The sequence below is a fragment of the Oncorhynchus clarkii genome, chromosome 16 (genome assembly GCF_045791955.1).
Source record: "Oncorhynchus clarkii lewisi isolate Uvic-CL-2024 chromosome 16, UVic_Ocla_1.0, whole genome shotgun sequence".
NCBI lineage: Eukaryota > Metazoa > Chordata > Actinopteri > Salmoniformes > Salmonidae > Oncorhynchus > Oncorhynchus clarkii.
This window is the reverse complement of record NC_092162.1, coordinates 44,862,887-44,884,294: the sequence shown is the minus strand read 5'-3', so window position 1 is coordinate 44,884,294 and position 21,408 is coordinate 44,862,887. Positions and strand designations below refer to the sequence as shown.

The 21,408-nt window shown below is 40.4% G+C and overlaps 2 protein-coding genes across 4 annotated transcripts; one reads left to right on the top strand and one right to left on the bottom strand.

Annotated features, from left to right (window-relative positions):
• Positions 1-3,685: 3,685 nt before the first annotated feature.
• On the bottom strand, positions 3,686-5,982 carry LOC139367640 (glucose-induced degradation protein 8-B homolog). The gene is made up of 4 exons (XM_071105909.1): positions 5,425-5,982; positions 5,018-5,214; positions 4,686-4,883; positions 3,686-3,948 (listed from the first exon to the last, which is right to left on the bottom strand). Exons 1-4 carry the CDS (start codon positions 5,543-5,545, stop codon positions 3,775-3,777), a joined length of 690 nt encoding a protein of 229 aa, XP_070962010.1. The 5' UTR covers positions 5,546-5,982; the 3' UTR covers positions 3,686-3,774.
• A 7,446-nt stretch (positions 5,983-13,428) lies between these two features.
• LOC139368561 (dnaJ homolog subfamily C member 5-like) lies at positions 13,429-21,373 on the top strand. 3 transcript variants are annotated; one of them, XM_071107582.1, is made up of 6 exons: positions 13,429-13,551; positions 15,134-15,201; positions 15,386-15,523; positions 17,075-17,288; positions 17,488-17,659; positions 17,858-21,373. In XM_071107582.1, the coding sequence occupies exons 3-6, from the start codon at positions 15,408-15,410 to the stop codon at positions 17,962-17,964; spliced, it is 609 nt and encodes a 202-aa protein (XP_070963683.1). In that variant the 5' UTR covers positions 13,429-13,551; positions 15,134-15,201; positions 15,386-15,407; the 3' UTR covers positions 17,965-21,373. The 3 variants fall into 3 exon arrangements, with proteins under 3 accessions (XP_070963683.1, XP_070963684.1, XP_070963685.1); XM_071107583.1 differs by having other exon boundaries at positions 13,451-13,551; positions 15,134-15,190; positions 17,858-18,114; XM_071107584.1 differs by lacking the exon at positions 15,134-15,201 and having other exon boundaries at positions 13,451-13,551; positions 17,858-18,114.
• The last annotated feature ends 35 nt before the right edge of the window (positions 21,374-21,408 follow it).

Below are 21,408 nucleotides of genomic sequence, written 5' to 3'. Positions count from 1 at the left end.
AGCGGTTGACATTTTGCAGAACAGTTTACGGTTCATTTCCAGTGTGCATAATAACCATAATATCCGATTATTATGTAATTTTATGACTTTCTTAAACCTATCTGAATGATAGATAGACACCTTGTGGGGCAAATAGTGCATCGACGAAAACACCTCCCCAACCAACCTGGTCTCAGAGCATTTTGTGTTATTCTGTATGTAAATCCGAGTCACCCCATTTTGTATATGTTATGTTTAGTTTAGTATGGTATGTATTCATTTGTGGATGTGCATCACCCATTTCATATGATGTGTTACAAATTAAAATTCACATTATCTGTTACAAATTAGCAAAATGTACAATACCTTATGAATTTGCAAATGTACAATATGTTACAAATTTGCAAAACATATATATTCTAGCTAGGTGGCTAACATTAACTAGCTGGCTAACGTTAGCTAAACTAGGGGTTAGGAGTTAAGATTAGGATTAAGTTTAGGAGTTAGGCTAAAGGATTAGGGTTAGGGTTATCATTTCCTTTCTTTTTCGGCATCAGGCATGCTTAATTCTCACTTGAAACATAGTTATTGTGTTTAATTGTCTAAATTACACATTTTGGCAATATAATGTTTTCAAAGTTCTACCAAGTTCAACTATTTATCTGTACATGTTTTAAACCCTTAATTTTGCAATTTGTAGTCTATGACATTTCAGATTTACATACTGATAATTTCACTAAGTAGTTTGGATGTGCTGAACTACCTTATCAACGTAACTTTATTTAAGTAAAATATAATTTTCTTAAGTGTAGTTTTAGTGTAGCTTAGATCACAAGGGCATATTACTACACACAAACAATGGATAGTGACAGCCCGCAATAGTGGAGAAGGAGCATTCTTCGCAGGCTATTACAATTCATTTGATATAGCCTCCTATAGCCTATTTCCTGAATCCGGAGTGTTAGAACAAACACCAGTCAGTGTCCAATGTCCATACCAATATAATTATAGAAGCATTATCCAACAGAAGCATCAATTAATTTACATATCTGATGCACCACTGACTCCTACAGTATATGTGCAAGGGATTTTAGCAAACGTAAACTCACTGTCGATGTCAACTACACCCTTGTTGTACAACTTTGGATCCGGAGAATGATTAATGTAGTAGCCTACTAGGCATATGGAATGTGGTCCGTATTCCACTATTGAATACATAGAATAGGCTAAGCCTAAAACACTGGTCCAGGCATCAGGCGTCCGCTGCACATCTATAAACTATGAGACCAGGCTGCACCAGCACCACCGCTGTCCACTGGCTATGGTGCTGAAACTGCACTAATTCTCTGTGGCTTTTCCTCCCCAAGGCTGTGCGTGCCTACCCACACATAAAGTTGCTTTCTACTAGGTCTTTATTTCTCTATTCAATGTCAGAGAACGAACATGCATTTTTGACAATATAATGTTTTCAAAGTTCTACCAAGTTAAACAACATTTAACATATACATGTTTTAAACCCTTATTTTATGTAACAACAAACATGCTTGGGGATGTTTTAAAGTGGGTTCAATAGCTAAATCTATTTTGTAATGACACTTAGTTCCATTGTATCCCAACATGATCTTATTCTCAGATCTGGTGCTAGAGGGCATAATATAAAACGTGACAGAAACAAGTAACTTTTTCATAGGCCTACTGTATTTACAATCCTTTTTACAAATCATTGTGTTAGACAGACATTTGTCCTACACAAACATATAAAACAAAACAAAATACAATTGTGTACATTGTTACAAAATCATACTCCTCAAAAAATGCTAACCTCCCCTGTTATTTGTAATGGTGAGAGGTTAGCATGTCTTGGGGGTATGATCTTTGAGCCTCTGTAACTAACCATTTATGATGATTTGTAATCATGGCAGCATCCACATTAATGTAGAAGTGATCGGAAACATTATATTCTTATTTACAATAAAAGTGACTCCAAAATGACACAATGCATTAGTTACCATTCAATGTATATACAGTGCCTTGCGAAAGTATTCGGCCCCCTTGAACTTTGCGACCTTTTGCCACATTTCAGGCTTCAAACATAAAGATATAAAACTGTATTTTTTTGTGAAGAATCAACAACAAGTGGGACACAATCATGAAGTGGAACGACATTTATTGGATATTTCAAACTTTTTTAACAAATCAAAAACTGAAAAATTGGGCGTGCAAAATTATTCAGCCCCTTTACTTTCAGTGCAGCAAACTCTCTCCAGAAGTTCAGTGAGGATCTCTGAATGATCCAATGTTGACCTAAATGACTAATGATGATAAATACAATCCACCTGTGTGTAATCAAGTCTCCGTATAAATGCACCTGCACTGTGATAGTCTCAGAGGTCCGTTAAAAGCGCAGAGAGCATCATGAAGAACAAGGAACACACCAGGCAGGTCCGAGATACTGTTGTGAAGAAGTTTAAAGCCGGATTTGGATACAAAACGACTTCCCAAGCTTTAAACATCCCAAGGAGCACTGTGCAAGCGATAATATTGAAATGGAAGGAGTATCAGACCACTGCAAATCTACCAAGACCTGGCCGTCCCTCTAAACTTTCAGCTCATACAAGGAGAAGACTGATCAGAGATGCAGCCAAGAGGCCCATGATCACTCTGGATGAACTGCAGAGATCTACAGCTGAGGTGGGAGACTGTCCATAGGACAACAATCAGTCGTATATTGCACAAATCTGGCCTTTATGGAAGAGTGGCAAGAAGAAAGCCATTTCTTAAAGATATCCATAAAAAGTGTTGTTTAAAGTTTGCCACAAGCCACCTGGGAGACACACCAAACATGTGGAAGAAGGTGCTCTGGTCAGATGAAACCAAAATTGAACTTTTTGGCAACAATGCAAAACGTTATGTTTGGCGTAAAAGCAACACGGCGTAAAAGCAACACAGCTCATCACCCTGAACACACCATCCCCACTGTCAAACATGGTGGTGGCAGCATCATGGTTTGGGCCTGCTTTTCTTCAGCAGGGACAGGGAAGATGGTTAAAATTGATGGGAAGATGGATGGAGCCAAATACAGGACCATTCTGGAAGAAAACCTGATGGAGTCTGCAAAAGACCTGAGACTGGGACGGAGATTTGTCTTCCAACAAGACAATGATCCAAAACATAAAGCAAAATCTACAATGGAATGGTTGAAAAATAAACATATCCAGGTGTTAGAATGGCCAAGTCAAAGTCCAGACCTGAATCCAATCGAGAATCTGTGGAAATAACTGAAAACTGCTGTTCACAAATGCTCTCCATCCAACCTCACTGAGCTCGAGCTGTTTTGCAAGGAGGAATGGGAAAAAATGTCAGTCTCTCGATGTGCAAAACTGATAGAGACATACCCCAAGCGACTTACAGCTGTAATCGCAGCAAAAGGTGGCGCTACAAAGTATTAACTTAAGGGGGCTGAATAATTTTGCACGCCCAATTTAGCAGTTTTTGATTTGTTAAAAAAGTTTGAAATATCCAATAAATGTCATTCCACTTCATGATTGTGTCCCACTTGTTGATTCTTCACAAAGAAATACAGTTTTATATCTTTATGTTTGAAGCCTGAAATGTGGCAAAAGGTCCAAGTTCAAGGGGGCCGAATACTTTCGTTGAAATGTTTAAATCGTGTTTTACACTTCTTTTTTTACAGCCATATAGCATTTATATACATGTTATTTTTCCGTTATCATCCAGTCTTTCACGGATTATAAATAGGAGAAAGTATGGTAGTCCATGTCACTGCTCGTCATTTCACTTGGGATCCTCAATAATGCCTTTGCTGAGGTCTGTCATTTTGGGGTATTTCACTTTCTTCTGGTCCAGCTCGTTCTGAGCCCACAACAGCAGCTTGAGTAGCTTGGCCAGCTTGGGCGTTGACTCCCTGTTCTCATAGTCCAACACAGCCTGGTTCACCTCACTCCACACCTGAAGAGCATTCAGAAGGGAAAGAATGGTGTGTCAATTACAGGAATACAGTCAGACAGAACACCTATAAAAAGGAGACCCCTTTACAAATGCACATTAAGGCTATTAGTAAAATGTGAAGTAAGAGCTCTTCAACTTCAGATGTGCAAATTTTATCTTTACAGTTTCCTTACATTAGCCTTGGATGTGGTGTGGCCAAAAGGCACATTCCTGATTCATGTGTGTGCAGCTAATAGCAAACCATAAATACCTTAGTATTTAGAAAAACAAAATAAGGATAACTATACTTATAGTTAGCTTTATTTATTTAGCTAGGCAAGTCAGTTAAGTGGGTTACCTGCCTGTTCAGGGGCAGAACGACAGATTGTAACATGTCAGCTCGGGGGTTTGAACTTGCAACCTTCCGGTTACTAGTCCAACGCTCTAACCACTAGGCTACCCTGCCTCCCCATCTCATCCAAACCATGTTGCACACATGAGAGTTACAAAGCGTGTGGACATTTTCAATTTGGCCAACAGCAAATGCTGTATACTGGTATTATTTAACTAAGCAATTCAGTTAAGAACAAATTCTTATTTACAATGACGGCCTACCCCGGACGACGCTGGGCCAAGGTAAGTTAAGTCTTTTTACACTACAAAAATATGTAATGGAACTAGTATGTGTTGTCAAACTAGTGTAGTGTAAAGAGGCTCTAATAATACAATGATGCAGATTATAGACCACCCACACACACCTTCTGTCGCTGCATCATGTTCAGCAGGTCTCCAAAGGGCGACTCCTCTGGGGTATCGAAGGCAAGAAGAGCCAGCGTCCTTTCCATCTCTGTCAAGCACTCTCTGCTCTCCTCACCCTGCTCTGCCAGCTGTGTCTGGGCAAACTCCAAAGCAGACTCCGTCTCCCGCAGCCTGATTAACTCAATCAAGTGCTGTTGCTACAAAGAGGAAAGAAATGGAGAGGGATGACAGAAGTTCAAGTGTTTTGGTGTAGGCAATGGACATCCACATCGAGATGCTTATGATTTGGACAGGAGCTGGTCCCAAAACAGTCCACTGAGGGCATCCTTACTTGCAGGTGAAAGTACAGGTAGCGCCTGGTGTCAAGCAGTTCTGGGTGTAAGTGGTTGATGAGTGCGATGGCCTCCTGTATTTGCCCCTTTAGGATCATTTCTCTGATCTTTATCCTCTCATCCAGTGAGTCCAGGTCCACACTGGGATCGATCCCAGACTCCATCCGGAACTTCTCAGCTGCCTCTTTAAACCCCTCTGCACAAACACAGACAAGAGTGAGACCATCAAAATCACAAGAACAATCAACCGGATATAGGAAAGATCAAGGAAAAAGGTGAGCGATTCTGCAAGTAGACGAGCTGAAAAGCCAAAGACGTTTGGAGCAGAACAGTAAACTGGGATTGAGCGCGGCTCAGATTGGAGGTTGTTTTAGCAGCAAATGACAAAGTGTGAATGATGGTATACCTGTCACCAGGTAATTCATAATAAGCCGGTTCATGTCAGCCCTCTGTATTTGTACATTGTTCAGTTTGTCCATCCATGCGTCTTTCGTAATGTCTTCAGGCTTTTCCACGTAACTCATCATTGGATCCTGAAAAATTTGAACATGAAAAAAAAATTAAATAAAAAAAAGTTATGTAGCAGGTAGCTAGTTATTGCACCGACCTGCCGTTTATGTCGAGAGTGACTGAAGTAGTGTTTGAAAAACCAAACGTTAGCTAGATAGCATTGCTTTAAATTGTATTGAGTTGCTAAAACAGTCTGGAAAGACAGAAGTGAAATACAACTCAATTTCAAATTACTGTGCCAGTGGGCAGGATGTTTGGTCATTATGGCGGGGGGCATGAGACTATCTAAAAAGGATTGTATTAAAGCAAATATTATTTGTCACATGCGCCGAATATAAAAAGGTGTAGTAGACCTTACAATGAAATTCAGTTAAGAAAAATAAGTGTTAAGTAAAAAAATATAAGTAACATAGTTAAAGAGCAGCAGTAAAATAACAGTAGCAGGGCTATCTATACACAGAGGTTACGGGCACAGATTAGTCAAGGTAATATGTACATGTGACTATGCATAGATTATACCAGACGGTGGTCGAGGTCCTGGATGGCAGGAAGCTTGGCCCCAGTGTTGTACTGGGCCGTACGCACTACCCTCTGTAGTGCCTTGCAGCCGAGCAGTTACCATACCAGGCAGTGATGCAACCAGTCAGGCTGCTCTCGTGGTGCAGCTGTAGAACCTTGAGGATCTGAGGACCCATGCCCAATATTTTTTGTCTCCTGAGGGGAAAATAGGCTTTGTCGTGCCCTCTTTACAACTGTCTTGGTGTGATTGGACTAGGGTTGCACATTTTGGGGAATATTCAGAGGTGGAAACTTTGTGGGAATATATGAAAATTAATATTAAATACCATTTAAAAATGTAGACCAGACATTTTTTTAAATACAATTCCATGTACAGATAAATAATTAAGCAGTTACATTAAAACCCCTTTGTAAGAAATGTTTTAAAATTAAATGTGTGGAAACAGGTGAATTAACACTCAGTCAAGCAAGCTAAAACCCACATGGTAGCAAAAACTAACCAGCAGAAATTGTTAAGTTAGAAATTATTTAAAACACACATTGCTGTAGGCTACTATTTACTAGTTTACAAAAGAAATTGTCAAAATATATTCACCCTTCCCAATATTGTAATCACAACATACCAGAAAGCATGTAATCCTTGGCTCAGACAGTGTAGTAATGTGGGCTCAATAGCATCTCATTAGTGTGGAAGATCTTGAGAATCAGCTGTTAGTGATGTGGACGTCAAGAAACTTGAAATGCTCAACCTGCTCCACTACAGCCCCGTCAATGAGAGTGTGCTTGGTCCTCCTTTTCCTGTAGTCCACAATCATCTCCTTTGTCTTAATCACATTGAGGGAGAGGTTGTTGTCCTGGCACCACACAGCCAGGTCTCTGACCACCTCCCTTTAGGCTGTCTCATCATTGTCAGTGATCAGGCCTACCACTTGTGTCGTCAGCAAACTAAATGGTGGGTGTTGGAGTCGTGCCTGGCCATGCAGTCATGGGTGAACAGGGAGTACAGGAGGGCCCCCCCGTGTTCAGCGTGGCAAATGTGTTACCACCTACCCTTACCACCTGGGGGCAGCACAACAGGATGTCCAGGATCCAGTTGCAGAAGAAGGTGTTAAGTCCCAGGGGCCTTAGCTTAGTGATGAGCTTTGAGGGCACTATGGTGTTGATATCGGAGCTGTAGTCAATTAAACAGACTTTGCAACCTTGGTCTGTTGTAGACCCACTTTCTCTTCTTACCTCATGTTAAAATATAAGTCCTGTACATGCGCCATACATGAACAAAAAAAAAGTTATAATTTATGGGGGACTTTTACATTGACAGAAGGGAAGTGGATCTACAACAGACCCACCTATGGTAAGTCTGGTTAAGGCAAGGCACCACACCATTTTCTCTTAATCATATCACAATCAACTTCTACCAGTAGAATGTAGACAAATAAAATACAAATTTGTATGATTTCTGAAATATTTTATATATAAAAATCTGCAAATAAGGTGATGTCTCATTAAATCTGTGCATGTTTGCATACCACACAAAAAAAAAAAAATTCTGGACACTGGATGAAGTTAGTGTTTTTTTTTCACAAAATGAAACAAAAATATTTATGCTAGGACCAGACTTGTCCATTACAGATAAATACTTTTTTCATCTTCTTATCTGTATAACACTGAAGACATGTACATAAAAATGCATTTTTGGCAAATAAAATGTTATCTGCAATAGAAAATGTACAGCATATCAACAATTCCTCCTGGGCAAGTCTGGAGAATATATCTAAAGAGAACCACACAAATGTTGGTGAATGCAGATGTTTCTGAAGCTAAGAAAAAATGTGTTGGTGTGGGAAGAGTGACTTCCGGGAACAGGCAGTTAAAGACAAGTAAACTGAAATAAGAGTACCAAACGCCTGTTTAGACCCAATCACCATCTCTTCAAAGTAAATTATTAAATGTAGTCCTGTTAGTAACACTCTACGAAATGGGCATTGAAATGGTGTAATTCAATGTAGCTAATAAGCTTGGAAATTATTGATGACCATTTTAAGTGGTTAAAATATATAAACTTTATTTTAATTAGCTAATATGACAAACTAAAGAAAATATATTTATCAAGTTATTTAAAATTGCTTACTTTTTGAAAATACTCATTAATGGACCAAAATACCCCAAAAATATATAGGTAGATGCAAAAATGTCATTTTAGCTGTGGTGCCTGGCCTTAATAATACAATCCTTTAGATATGTTGTCTCAAATTCCCCCGTCATAATGACCAACCCTCCACCCCAATCACAGCACAGTAACGTTAAATACAATTCCATTTCAACTTAACTTCTGGCTTCCCAACGCGGTTTTGTGCAACCCAATATAATTGAAAGCAGCGATTGTGTATGGAAATACGCCAGCAAAACACCTACCTGAAATGACTTGTTGTGTTGTTAGCTAACGTTAAGCTAGCAAACTGCTTGTTGGTGCATCACCCACCAACGTGTAATTTTAACATCCGAAAGCTCAATTTGACACATGAACTAAAAGTACAATACAATAAAGAATAACAACCATTATTTATATGAAATATAATAGACAGCTGCATTGTAAAATGACAATCAGCTAGCTAGCTACCTGTAACAATCTTTCGACTTCGGCAACAGCTGTGTATTTGCTTCACGCTCTCTCGCGACAGCCGAACCTGATTTGTGGGAACAAGAACTAGGATTGGTCAGCGGAATGACGGCATGGTATCTTTATACCTCAGTGGGTTACCAGGAACAGTAGCAATGTTCAGAAGGGTTCAACGTTACAAAATGGTCAGATAGAAATGCATTTTGTAGGACAGATGTTCCGTCTTGTAGAATTGGGCTGCAAGGTTCTAAAAGTTTCACCTCATTGAATATTTAAGTGATAATGCCCTCGAAGCCGGTGTTTGGAGGATATATTGGCACGGGTGTTGTTCATTCAGGATTAGACCCACCCGTTGGCAAACCGTGCCAATATATCCTCCAAACACCGGCTTCGAGGGCATTATTACTTTTTTCATCCTTTCACAAGATATAGTCCCTACACAAATCTGTGGTTGCTAGAGATGAAGACCCCTGACAATATATCTTCCAAACACCAGCTTCTCTGGCATTATCATTTAAGTGTAACTCGAAAGTCTATTCAGTGGATTAAGGCAAAGTGAAAATTACATAAAGTAATGTATTGGGTTTTAGGGTTTACCCCTCTTTGAGTAATGTAGAAATGAACATGCCTTTTTGAAAATGCAAAGTGAAACTGAAATTACAAAAGTGTAAATGATTTTTTTTTCTTCTTCAGTCTAGATTTATTGTGCCTAATGAAATGTGACACGTTTTCAAAATTTCATATATAAAAAGAACATGGTGAAGTTAATAATTGGTGGGTGTGTAAAGTTATTAGAGACTTGCTGTAAGGGACATAGATCACACTTTTGAATGTAAAATATGTGCTCATAGCTCAATATTCATTGTCGACGGTCAAAATATAAAATTACACATTTTAATGCCGGTGTTAAACATTTATGTTGTCTTTGCTGATGTTATTTTCAATTTGATAGTTTTATCCCTCCTTTTCCAGTGACCCTCTGGAGGAAAACTCACTGAGGATGTCTCTGGTTGAGAATCACATAGGCTGTATTGCTTACTACACTTAACAAAAATATAAATACAACATGCAACAATTTTAACGATTTTAATGAGTTACAGTTCATATGAGGAAATCAGTCAATTGGAATAAATGCATTAGGCCCTAATCTATGGATTCCACATGACTGGGAATACAGATATGAATCTGTTGGTTACAGACACCTGTAGGGGCGTGGATCAGAAAACCAGTCAGTATCTGGTGTGACCACCATTTGGCTCATGCAGTGCAACACATATCCTTCACTTAGAGTTAATTAGGCTGTAGGTTGTGGCCTGTGGAATGTTGTCACACTCCTCTTCAATGGCTGTGCAAAATTGCTGGACATTTGCGGGAACTGGAACACACCAGTGGCGATTTTAGCATGTAAATCTTGGTGGGGAAGAAAATAACAAAAGTGGGATGCATGCCAGCAAAGCCACTACACGACCCAACACTAAACAATACATGAATTGCACTATAACAGTGGCAAACGGTCCCCAAAAACTGTTAGGGCCTACATAAAGCTGTCCCAACAGCAGTCCCAACATCTTACCACTGCTACACCTGGCTATCAGCAGAGCCTTGTCTGGCAGCGAAACAGTTAATTCAGCCTCATTTACTGCCTTTAAAAAAACATTGCTGATATGGCTGACTTGCTTAAACAAATGTGGTTTCTAATGACAATTGAGATGTACAAACTATGGCATAAGGTGACGACAAGCGGATAAGAGGTAATCCATCATTTCAATTAAGACATTAATGAGCGAGCTAGGACGGATCTAGTCAATGTAACTACTTATTCAGCACTTTATAAATGTACAGTGACAGAATTCAGAACTTGGGCTGTTCTTACAGTGTTCTCCTTGTACACCAAGTCAGAACCGTAGGATAAATAAAGGGGGCATATAAGCAGACAATGAAAGCTCTTACAATATTCAATGATTGCACCACCAAGTCAGAACAGTATGCAAAATTAAGAGGGGTACATATACAAAATGATTAGGGTGAGACACATGGGCTACTAACATCTTACTACAAAACATACACGTAGTATTACTTTCTTAGCTACAATATACATATCTCCCTGGCATATTACATAATTTATGCAGCATACAATACATCTTTATACTCACCGTGTTGTGCTGTGCTCACTTGAACAGGAAGGTGGAGTGGCGGTCCTTCTTGGGCAAATTTTGTCATCAAAGTCTGTCATTCTCTGGATTTATGATGCTTTCAAAACACCTGGGAACTCTGAAAAAAAATAAGGTTGAATCATGATGGCGTCATTGATCTTCAGGTTGTAGCTCTAGAAAGAGGCCGGATTTACAATTCCGAGTTGGATGACCGTTCAAAAAGTATTTTCCCAGTCGGAGCTTGTTTATTCCCGACTTCCCAGTCGTCTTGAGCTCACTGAAGTCTAGTTTTCGCAGTTCCGAGCGGCACAAATCGCGCTTGATTGACAGCATGGCCAATGTTGAATGTTTATCCTTTTAAACTTGGAAAAGAGCCACTTAATCCCAGATTTGGGACCACACAGTCACTCCACTGAATAGCAGGCTAGTGATTGTTTTGCAATGCTTGCAGTTAGCCACTGTCACTAATTTCTTCCAACTTGACTTGTTGTGTAATGTTTATGTCCAATGGCCATTGGCCAATGAGCACTGATACATTTTATCAATAATTTCTCTTCCTTGTTTCTATTCATATGACAAGAATTAAAAAGGATTTGCCAGTAAGATTGTTGACTTGATTCATGATGATGACTGCTAGTTAAGATTTTGAAAGAAGATGTTGACATGATCAGTCCAATCAAAGTTACTGTACATATGCGATTTGACATAATTTTATCTGTGGCCAATGACCTTGAGCCTTCTTGGATGGGCACTTCTAATGTAACTCTATGGCAGTACCCAAGGGGCTAGAATTTTCTAGCTCTACCCTTTAGACTTGGCGGTGATGTAGTGTCCCCATGAGTGACAGAACACTGAGCCAATCATGGTGCAATGCTCCGTATTTTCTGCTGGCTTGCCCCACCACCACAGAAAGCACTGAGCTAGGCTGAAACATCTGCATTTTGGAGCTATCTTACCCAAGAAACAAAAAAGAGACCATGTTTGTATGTGGCTTTATTAACTCAATTATATATATATATATATATATATATATATATATATATATATATATATATATTTTTTTTTTTTTTTTTTACATTGTTTGCAAACTGATATGTGACACGTACCAAAATATTATCCAAAACGGGCAAAAAAATGCGGTAGCCACCTGCCCTAAATGACAGGTCGCCACTGGAACACACTGTCGTACATGTCGATCCAGAGCATCCCAACAAGCTCGATGGGTGACATGTCTGGTGAGTATGCAGGCCATGGAAGAACTGGGACATTTTCATCTTTCAGAAATTGTGTACAGATCCTTGCGACATGGGGCAGCGCATTATCATGCTGAAACATAAGGTGATGGCGGTGGATGAATGGCACGACAATGCGCCTCAGGATCTCGTCACAGTATCTCTGTGTATTCAAATTGCCATTGATCAAATGCAATTGGGTTCATTGTCCGTAGTTTATGCCTGCACATACCATAACCCCATCGCCACCATGGGGAGCTTTGTCCACAACGTTGAAATCAGCAAATATCTCACCCACACGACGCCATACACACTGTCTGTACAGTTGAAACTGGGATTAATCCGTGAAGAGCACAGTTCTCCAGTGTGCCAGTGACCATCGAAGGTGAGCATTTGCCCACTGAAGTCAGTTACGACGCCGAAATGTAGTCAGGTCAAGACACTGGTGGGAACGACGAGCACGCAGATGAGCTTCCCTGAGACCGTTTCTGACCGTTTGTGCAGAAATTCTTCGGTTGTGCAAACCCACACTTTTATCAGCTGTCTGGGTGGCTGATCTCAGATGATACCGCAGGTGAAGAAGCCAGATGTGGAGGTCCTGGGCTGTCTTGGTTACACGTGGTCTGCAGTTGTGAGGCCGGTTGGACATACTGCCAAATTCTTTAAAATTATTTTGGAGGTGACTTATGGTCGAGAAATTAACATTAAATTCTCTGTCAACAGCTCTTTTGGACATTCTTGCAGTCTGCATGCCAATTGCCTGCTCCCTCAAAATTTAAGAAATCTGTGGCATTGTGTTGTGTGACAAAACTGCACATTTTAGAAATGCCTTTTATTGTCCCCAGTACAAGATGCACCTGTGTAATGATCATGCTGTTTAATCAGATTCTTGATATGCCACACCTGACAGGTGGATGGATTATCTTGGCAAATGAGAACTGCTCACTAACAGGGATGTAAACAAATTTGTGCAAAAATGTAGAGAAATACGTTTTTTGTGTTTCTGGAACATTTCTGGTATATTTTATATCAGCTCATGAAACATGGGACCAACACTTTACATGTTCCATTTATATTTTAGTTTTTCTTCAAAATAACTTCAAGATCCAATTACTTTATCACGTTGTAGTTAGTTATGTTTATTTCCTGTTACTGAACAGAAGGACGAGGGGCACCCAAATATGTCGTTCTGCCCCTGAACAAGGCAGTTAACCCACTGTTCCTAGGCCGTCATTGTAAATAATAATTTGTTCTTAACTGACTTGGCTAGTTAAATAAAGGTTAAATAATAAAAATAATACAAATACACTCCAGTCCCCATCAATGAGTGTGCGCACGTCGATTGGGGGTTTGGTCGGGGGGCGGGGACAATATACTGCAGCTGTCCATGGTTGGGTTTGGTGGGTGCGCACGGTTCTCTGGGATGCGACCATAATTACATACCGTTATTATATCTCTCTGGATCATTTCCCTATACAGTGCATCAAAACCAACTACAAGAGGTAAGCATTCTCATGGATGTGGATTGTTTCTTTTTTTGTACCCATTTTCCCTTTGCCCTTGAAAATTACTGCTGATTTGAGCGAGTTCTATCTTACATCTAGAGAAGGCCAGCAAGCAAACCAACATGGATGCTGCGCAGTCCTGCTGGTGATGCAGCTACAGAGATTAACTGCACCAAGCATCGCATTTACAGATTCAAAATAATCCTGAATATGTATTATATTCTTTCTTTGTCCTTATGGCAAACGGACATTCCATGAATGATGGTCATGTATTCAATTAACTTAACCAGCGTCAAAGCGTACGGGTTTTTACATTTTGCAAACGTCGATTTTTGTGAAAATGAGTCATTTGATCAGTCGTTGTGACATGGCCTATGAATGGTACCAGCTAGTTCGGCTGGAGGTTGAAGATACAGTAGTTTATTTCGGTTGGGGGTTGAAGATTATTTTACGACTAGTCCGCCATCTCAATAAATCTAGTCTGTTGCCGGCTGCTTCCTCAATAAACATAGTCTATGTGGCGGCTGCTTCCTCAATAAATCTAGTCTATGTTTCCGGCTGCTTCCTCAATAAACCTAGTCTATGTGGCCGGCTGCATCCTCAATAAATCTAGTGTATGTGGCGGCTGCTTCCTCAACAAATCTAGTCTATGTTTCCAGCTGCTTTCTCAATAAACATAGTCTATGTGGCGGCTGCTTCCTCAATAAACCTAGTCTATGTTTCCGGCTGCTTCCTCAATAAACCTAGTCTATGTGGCGGCTGCTTCCTCAATAAATCTAGTGTATGTGGCGGCTGCTTCCTCAGTAAATCTAGTGTATGTGTCGGCTGCTTCCTCAATAAACCTAGTCTATGTGGCGGCTGCTTCCTCAATAAATCTAGTGTATGTGGCGGCTGCTTCCTCAATAAATCTAGTGTATGTGGCGGCTGCTTCCTCAATAAATCTAGTGTATGTGGCCGGTTGCTTCCTTGGATGTAAATAATGATTCTCACTCCCTACATTAAGTCTCAACATTTCCGACATGACTTTAAATTGAGCATCCGATTGAGTACATTATTTGAACTGTCTTCATTTTTTATTCAGGGGTAGGCCTATGATGGAAAATGCTCAAGATTAAGCATTTTGGCCTTAACCTCAAGGGCCTTCTGCAGTGATGGTTTCTTAATGCTATAGGCCCTTGAGATTCTCTGGATACTATATGCCCTTGTGCTGTCTGAAGCTATTAGTATCTTCGTGTTTGGAACATCAGCAAGGAGATTTGTTAACTTCTTACTGATTTCCTATTGCAACAATTGACAATGACAGTAGCTAGTTTGAAAAAATACCACTAGAGTACACATTGCAATTAAAGATAGTGATTTGCGTGAGACCTCAGCTCCAAATTTGACAACAGAGTGACTGAAAATGACAACAAGGGAATTTGTTATTGACTTAGCTACAGGATTCTGGCATTTGTAGACCTATTCTAAACACAAACCCAAGATAATTTAACAGTATGTGACTAAATTGTCTAATCTGTTGTTGGAGGGAGAGGGCATCTATGGTTACAGGCAGATGATGTACTCTGCTCTCCTTTTACAGGGTAGGCCTACTGGAGTCAGGGAACCCCTGCTGACAGTGCACCAATTTGGAGTGGCGGTAGGGACAAGGTGTCCAATAGATTCCTGGAGTGTGGGAGTATTTAGTGAATTTGGAGCAGAATTGCACATGCACTGTATTTGTGAGAATGAAAAAAAAACACTGCTTTAGCAGGGTGCTATAGGCTGAATAATAGAATAGCCATGACTCATTTATAAATAAACAGGTGCATTGCTTTCTTTTCTCTGTGTTCAGATTGTGAAGGACGTGAGGCATCATGGCAGCTCATGAACAGGCGAGGCAGCGCTCACTCTCCACCTCTGGTGAATCACTCTACATTGTGCTTGGCATTGACAAGCTAGCCACTCCCGACGATATCAAGAAATCCTACAGGTCAGTCAGAGAGGCACAGACACTTACTGTAGTAGTCATACTAATACTCATAAGTAACAAAAAAAAACTAATTCAATTTAGAGTTGTGCCACGTATAAATATAGCCTTACAGTGCATTCGGAAAGTATTCAGACCCCTTGACTTTTTACAAATGTTCTTACATTACAGCCTTGTTCTAAAATTGATTCAATTGTTTCCCCCCCTCATCAATCTACACCCAGTACCGCATAATGACAGAGCAAAAGCAGGTTTTTAGAAATGTATGCAAATGTATAAAAAATTTAAAAAATGAAAAATGAAATTTACATAAGTATTCAGACCCTTTACTTTGTACATTGTTGAAGCACCTTTGGCGGCGATTACAGCCTTGAGTCTTCTTGGGTATGATGCTACAAGGTTGGCACACCTGTATTTGGGGAGTTTCTACCGTTCTTCTCTGCAGATCCTCTCAAGCTCTGTCAGGTTGGATGGGGAGCATCGCTGCACAGCTATTTTCAGGTCTCTCCAGAGATGTTCGATCAGGATGAAGTCTGGGCTCTGGCTGGGCCACTCAAGGACATTCAGAGACTTGTCTTGAAGCCACTCCTGCATTGTCTTGGCTGTGTGTTTAGGGTCGTTGTCCTGTTGGAAGGTGAACCTTCACCCCAGTCTAAGGTCCTGAGCGCTCTGGAGTAGGTTTTCATCGAGGATCTCTCTGTACTTTGAATCTTGTTTCTCATGGTCAGAGTCCTTTAGGTGCCTCTTGACAAACTCCAAGCGGGCTGTTGTGCCTTTTACCGAGGAGTGGCTTCCGTCTGGCCACTCTACCAGAAAGGCCTGATTGGTGGAGTGCTGCAGAGATGGTTCCCCTTCTGGAAGGTTCCCCCATTTACACAGAGGAACTCTGGAGCTCTGTCAGAGTGACCATCGGGTTCTTGGTCACCTCCCTGACCAATACCTTTTCCATTGATTGCTGAGTTTGGCCGGGTGGTCTGCTCTAGGACGAGTCTTGGTGGTTCCAAGCTTATTCCATTTAAGGATGATGGAGGCGCTGTGTTCTTGGGGACCTTCAATGCTGCATACATTTTTTTGGTACCCTTCCCTAGAGCTGTGCCTCGACACAATCCTGTCTCGGAGTTCTATGGACAATTCCTTCAACCTCATGGCTTGGTTTTTTCTCTGACATGCACTGTCAACTGTGGGACCTTATATAGACAGGTGTGTGCCTTTCCAAATCATGTCCAATCAATTGATTTTACCACAGTTGGACTCCAATCAAGTTGTAGAAACGATGATCAATGGAAACAGGATGCACTTGTGCTCAATTTCGAGTCTCATAACAAAGGGTCTGGATACTTATGTAAATATGTTTATGTTTTGCAAAAATTTATAAAAACACGTTTTTGCTTTGTCATTATGGGGTATTGTGTGTAGATTGATGAGTTTTATTTAATACATTTTAGAAAGGGCTTTGACGTAGCAAAATTTGGAAAGAGTCAAGGGTCTGAATACTTTCCAACTGTATGTTGTCTTTATTGGTAGGTTTTAATTCTCACTCTTTTGTGTTCTTAGAAAACTTGCGTTGAAATTCCACCCTGATAAGAACCCAGATAACCCAGAAGCTTCTGACAAGTTTAAGGAGATCAACAATGCCCATGCCATTCTGAACGATCCCACAAAGCGGAACATCTATGACAAGTACGGCTCCCTGGGACTGTACGTGGCTGAGCAGTTTGGCGAGGAGAACGTGAACACCTACTTTGTTCTGTCCAGCTGGTGGGCTAAGGTGAGACTGTGAGGGGCCATGGGGAGGTGGGGACGTGAAGGGTCGACATGTAGAGTGGACTTAGGGTCAAATATAACACTATATTTTATAACACAACCCCTATAAAAAGAAAACCTCTCTAATACTGTTGGCTATTGTTTTTTCTTCTTCTTGATATCTCTGTCTCTCTCACACACACCGCCTTGTTTTCCCTCTGCAGGCGTTGTTTGTGTTCTGTGGCCTTGCCACTGGCTGCTACTTCTGCTGTTGTCTGTGTTGTTGCTGTAACTGCTGCTGTGGGAAGTGTAAACCGCGGCCCCCAGAGGGCCAGGAGCCCGACTTCTATGTGTCCCCTGAGGACCTGGAGGCCCAAATGCAGTCTGACGAGAGAGGTGAGATCGACTGCTTATTGTGTAAGAAACATGTTTCTGCATGAACACAAATCACATAACTTTAGCAGAAGTTTGCGACCCTATCAGTAACACTTGACTTGTCTCAATTGCATTGTAATTTACTATGGAGTGCCATCATCACTGACCTTTTATATCTTACCCTGTGCGTGTGCGTGTGTAACGCTCTCTCTCTGACAGAGGGTGGCGGCGAAGCCATCTTGGTGCAGCCATCAGCGACAGAGACCACCCAGCTGACGTCAGATGGTCACCATTCCTCCTACCAAACCGACATGGGCTTCAACTAAACCCCATCCCTGTCCTGGCCTGCTACCCTGCCCCACCTTAAAAGGATGATAGGGGCAATCTGTTTTAACTTCACCAAGAGCGCCATGTCCTGGAGAGGAGATGGAGGAGCAAGCTTGGCCTACATACAAAACTCTTGAAGACCCCCCCCCCCCCCCCCCCATTTCCACCCTCTCCAGAATGGTCCAGTCTCGCCTCTTATGTAGGAAGAAAAAGAAAGAAATGGTTTGCTTCCTGCCCTTTTGTTCTTTTGTATTCTTTTGGCCTTTGACCTCACAATCCTCCATCCCCACAGTCCCCTTTCCATATTCAGTGTGATGGTTTAGCATGCACTGAGAAAAAAAATCTTTGTTTTCATTTGTTGAATGTGACATTTGTTGTGTTTCCCGAATTCTGTTGGTGCATAGGTATGTGCAATACGTACAGACCAGTCAAAAGTTTGGACACACCTACTTATTCAAGGAATTTCCTTTATTTTGACTATTCTCTACATTGTAGAATAATTGTGAAGACATTAAAACTGAAATAACACATATGGAATCATGTAGTAACCAAAAAAGTGTTAAACAAATCAAAATCTATTTTATATTTGAAATTCTTCAAAGTAGCCACCCTATGCCTTTATGACAGCTTTGCGCACTCTTGGCATTCTCTCAACTGTCACAGGAAAGGAAGACCCAGAGTTCCCTCTGCTGCAGAGGATATGTTCATTAGAATAACTGCACTTCAGATTGCAGCTAAAATAAATGCTTCACAGAGTTCAAGTAACAGACACATCTTAACATCAACTGTTGAGAGGAGACTGTGTGAATCAGGCTTTCATGGTCGAATTGCTACAAAGAAACCACTACTAAAGGACACCAATAAGAAGAAGAGACTTGCTTGGGCCAAGATACATGAGCAATGGACATTAGACCAGTGGAAATCTGTCTTTTGGTCTGATAAGTCCAAATTTGAGATTTTTTGTTCCAACCACCGTGTCTTTTTGAGATGCAGGGTAGATGATCTCTGCATGTGTGGTTCCCACCGTGAAGCATGGAGGAGGAGGTGTGATGGTGATTTTCTGGTAACACTGATTTATTTAGAATTCAAGACATACTTAACCAGCATGGCTACCACAGCATTTGGCAGCGATATGCCATCCCATTTGGTTTGTGGGACTATCATTTGTTTTTCAACAGGACAATGACCCAACACACTTCCTGGCTGTGTAAGAGATATTTGACCAAGAAGGAGAGTGATGGAGTGCTGCATCAGATGACCTGGCCTCCACAATCACCCGACCTCAACCCAGTTGAGATGGTCTGGGATGAGATGTACCACAGAGTGAAGGAACAGCAGCCAACAAGTGCTCGGCATATGTGGGAACTCCTTCAAGACTGTTGTAAAAGTATTAATCAGGAAGCTGGTTGAGAGAATGCCAAGAGTGTGCAAAGTTGTCATCAAGGCAAAGGGTGACTACTTTGAAGAATCTCAAATATAACATATTTGGATTTGTTTAAAACTTTTCTGGTTACTACATGATTCCATATGTGTTATTTCATAGTTTTGATGTCTTCACTATTATTCTACACTGTAGAAAATAGTAAAAATAAAGAAAAACCCTTGAATGAATAGGTGTGTCCAGACTTTTGACTAGTACTGTATTTGAGTGTGATTCCTTTGGGGTACAGTTTACTTGATGTTTTTTGCTCACTGATAAGAGAGGCTCGGCTCAGGGAGTTCTGGATTGTGAGGTGTTTTGCTGTTCATTGTCTTTGCTTCATGCTGGAGTAATCATTACACATCCAAGGTTTGAGCTACACAATGCTCAGTTTGGAATTGCCATCAGCTGATGCCAGTTATAAACATACAGCTCCTTTCCTTCATCTTTTAAACCCATCGATTTGGACTCCTGTTTACCTGTGTTTGTGCCCTTCCAAGTGCATTGTGGTTATGTTGCCCTGAGACCTGTGCATGTAGAAGGGGGGTGGGGATTTACGATGGCAATATCATGAAATGCGGATGATGATGTCATTGTTTTCTTAACATTTGGTGGGTCTGGGCTTTTCCGTTATCTGACTTGGCTTACTTTGGTCTCTTGTTTTGTGTAGGAAGTATTGTTTTGTCCAGCCCCTGAAACCTGAATTGAATGCTTGTAATCTTGCCTCTAACTTCCCTGCATTGAAGAACTGACTAACAGCAGAAGATAAATATGATATATATATACGTTTGTTTACACGTGTATATTTTGTGTAGCTTACTTGCCACTGTGCCACCCACAGTCCCGTTGGATTGCTTGGACGCGTCTCTGAGCAACACTTCTTCTCTTCACATTTGAACGGATGTTCTCGATATCCAGTTATTTAATACGTTTTACCAGTGCTTTCTGTTCTTGTGGTTCCAAGTGGTACCCCACACGGTCTAAGCCAAGAACCTTGACCTGATCCATATTTAGAGTGTGATGTCCATTTTATTCCGAGCACTATTCATCTATGTTTAGATGTGACGAAAAAGATCATGTTTAGGAAAATATTGTGAGCATTTGAAGAATATTATCATCATCGTGTTTTTATAGTTGTGTTGAAGGGAATTCTAAAGAGTTTTGTAATTGTCCAATGCTGTTAATTTGTGTTTACCATCATTGAATTGTGAGTGTCGATATTGGTACTTTCTAAGTCATTTCATGAGCTGGCTAGCACTACTACAGGCAGCTCTTATCCTAGAACCAGAATATACTAATGTTTTTAATAGAAATATATACAGCGGAATATACGTCCAGTGTAACTAATACATAACTTGCCATAAACAGCCATTATCTTCATTGTTTGTTTCTTTCATTAATGCGAATTACGTGTTTCAATGGTTTACAATGATGGGTTTCTGAGCTCCTCTTGCCTGCCCTCTGCTTTTGATGGTATGGTTATTTGACCTGTGTGATCCTTTTACAATGTTTGCTGTGCCCTCCTGAGAAAAAAATGCCATAGATATACCTACCTATTATCGCTTCTTCATTGACATGTTGGAAAATGCTAATTGTTAAATGAGTTGAATGCAATGTGTTAAAAAAAAAAAACTAAAGACTACTATATAAATGATCAGGAAATGGTGACGTAACATTTTCTTGATACAGAGGACATATAGTGTAATGATAGTGATATAGTAATTTGATGCAATTTTATTTAAGGTATCTTATTTTATCATGGTTTTGATGATGAGCGGCTATAGTTATAAATGGTATGTTGTTTTGATGTGGCCATTAAATTTTGCAACGCATGGTTTAATGGTTAAGGTCTCTTGTACATACACTTAAATATGTAGTATAAATCTTGACCTTTATGTTGTAGCATGGTAATACTTGTGTGTCTGAAAGAAAACAAAGTGGGTCATTGATCTGATTTGCTGTTGGTAAAATAAATGTTCTTGAACATTTACCTTTGTTTTGTTTATCATTTCAATTCTCATGC

Bases quoted from the DNA above. Each gene is read 5' to 3' on its own strand.
- LOC139367640 (XM_071105909.1), bottom strand. From the start codon at position 5,545: ATGATGAGTTACGTGGAAAAGCCTGAAGACATTACGAAAGACGCATGG. The intron at 5,215-5,424 runs GTATACCATCAT...GTGTTTGTGCAG, and splicing joins TATGAATTACCTGGTGACAG to AGGGGTTTAAAGAGGCAGCT. The intron at 4,884-5,017 runs GTAAGGATGCCC...TCCTCTTTGTAG, and splicing joins ACCTGTACTTTCACCTGCAA to CAACAGCACTTGATTGAGTT.
- LOC139368561 (XM_071107582.1), top strand. From the start codon at position 15,408: ATGGCAGCTCATGAACAGGCGAGGCAGCGCTCACTCTCCACCTCTGGT. The intron at 15,524-17,074 runs GTCAGTCAGAGA...TTGTGTTCTTAG, and splicing joins GATATCAAGAAATCCTACAG to AAAACTTGCGTTGAAATTCC. The intron at 17,660-17,857 runs GTGAGATCGACT...TCTCTCTGACAG, and splicing joins AATGCAGTCTGACGAGAGAG to AGGGTGGCGGCGAAGCCATC.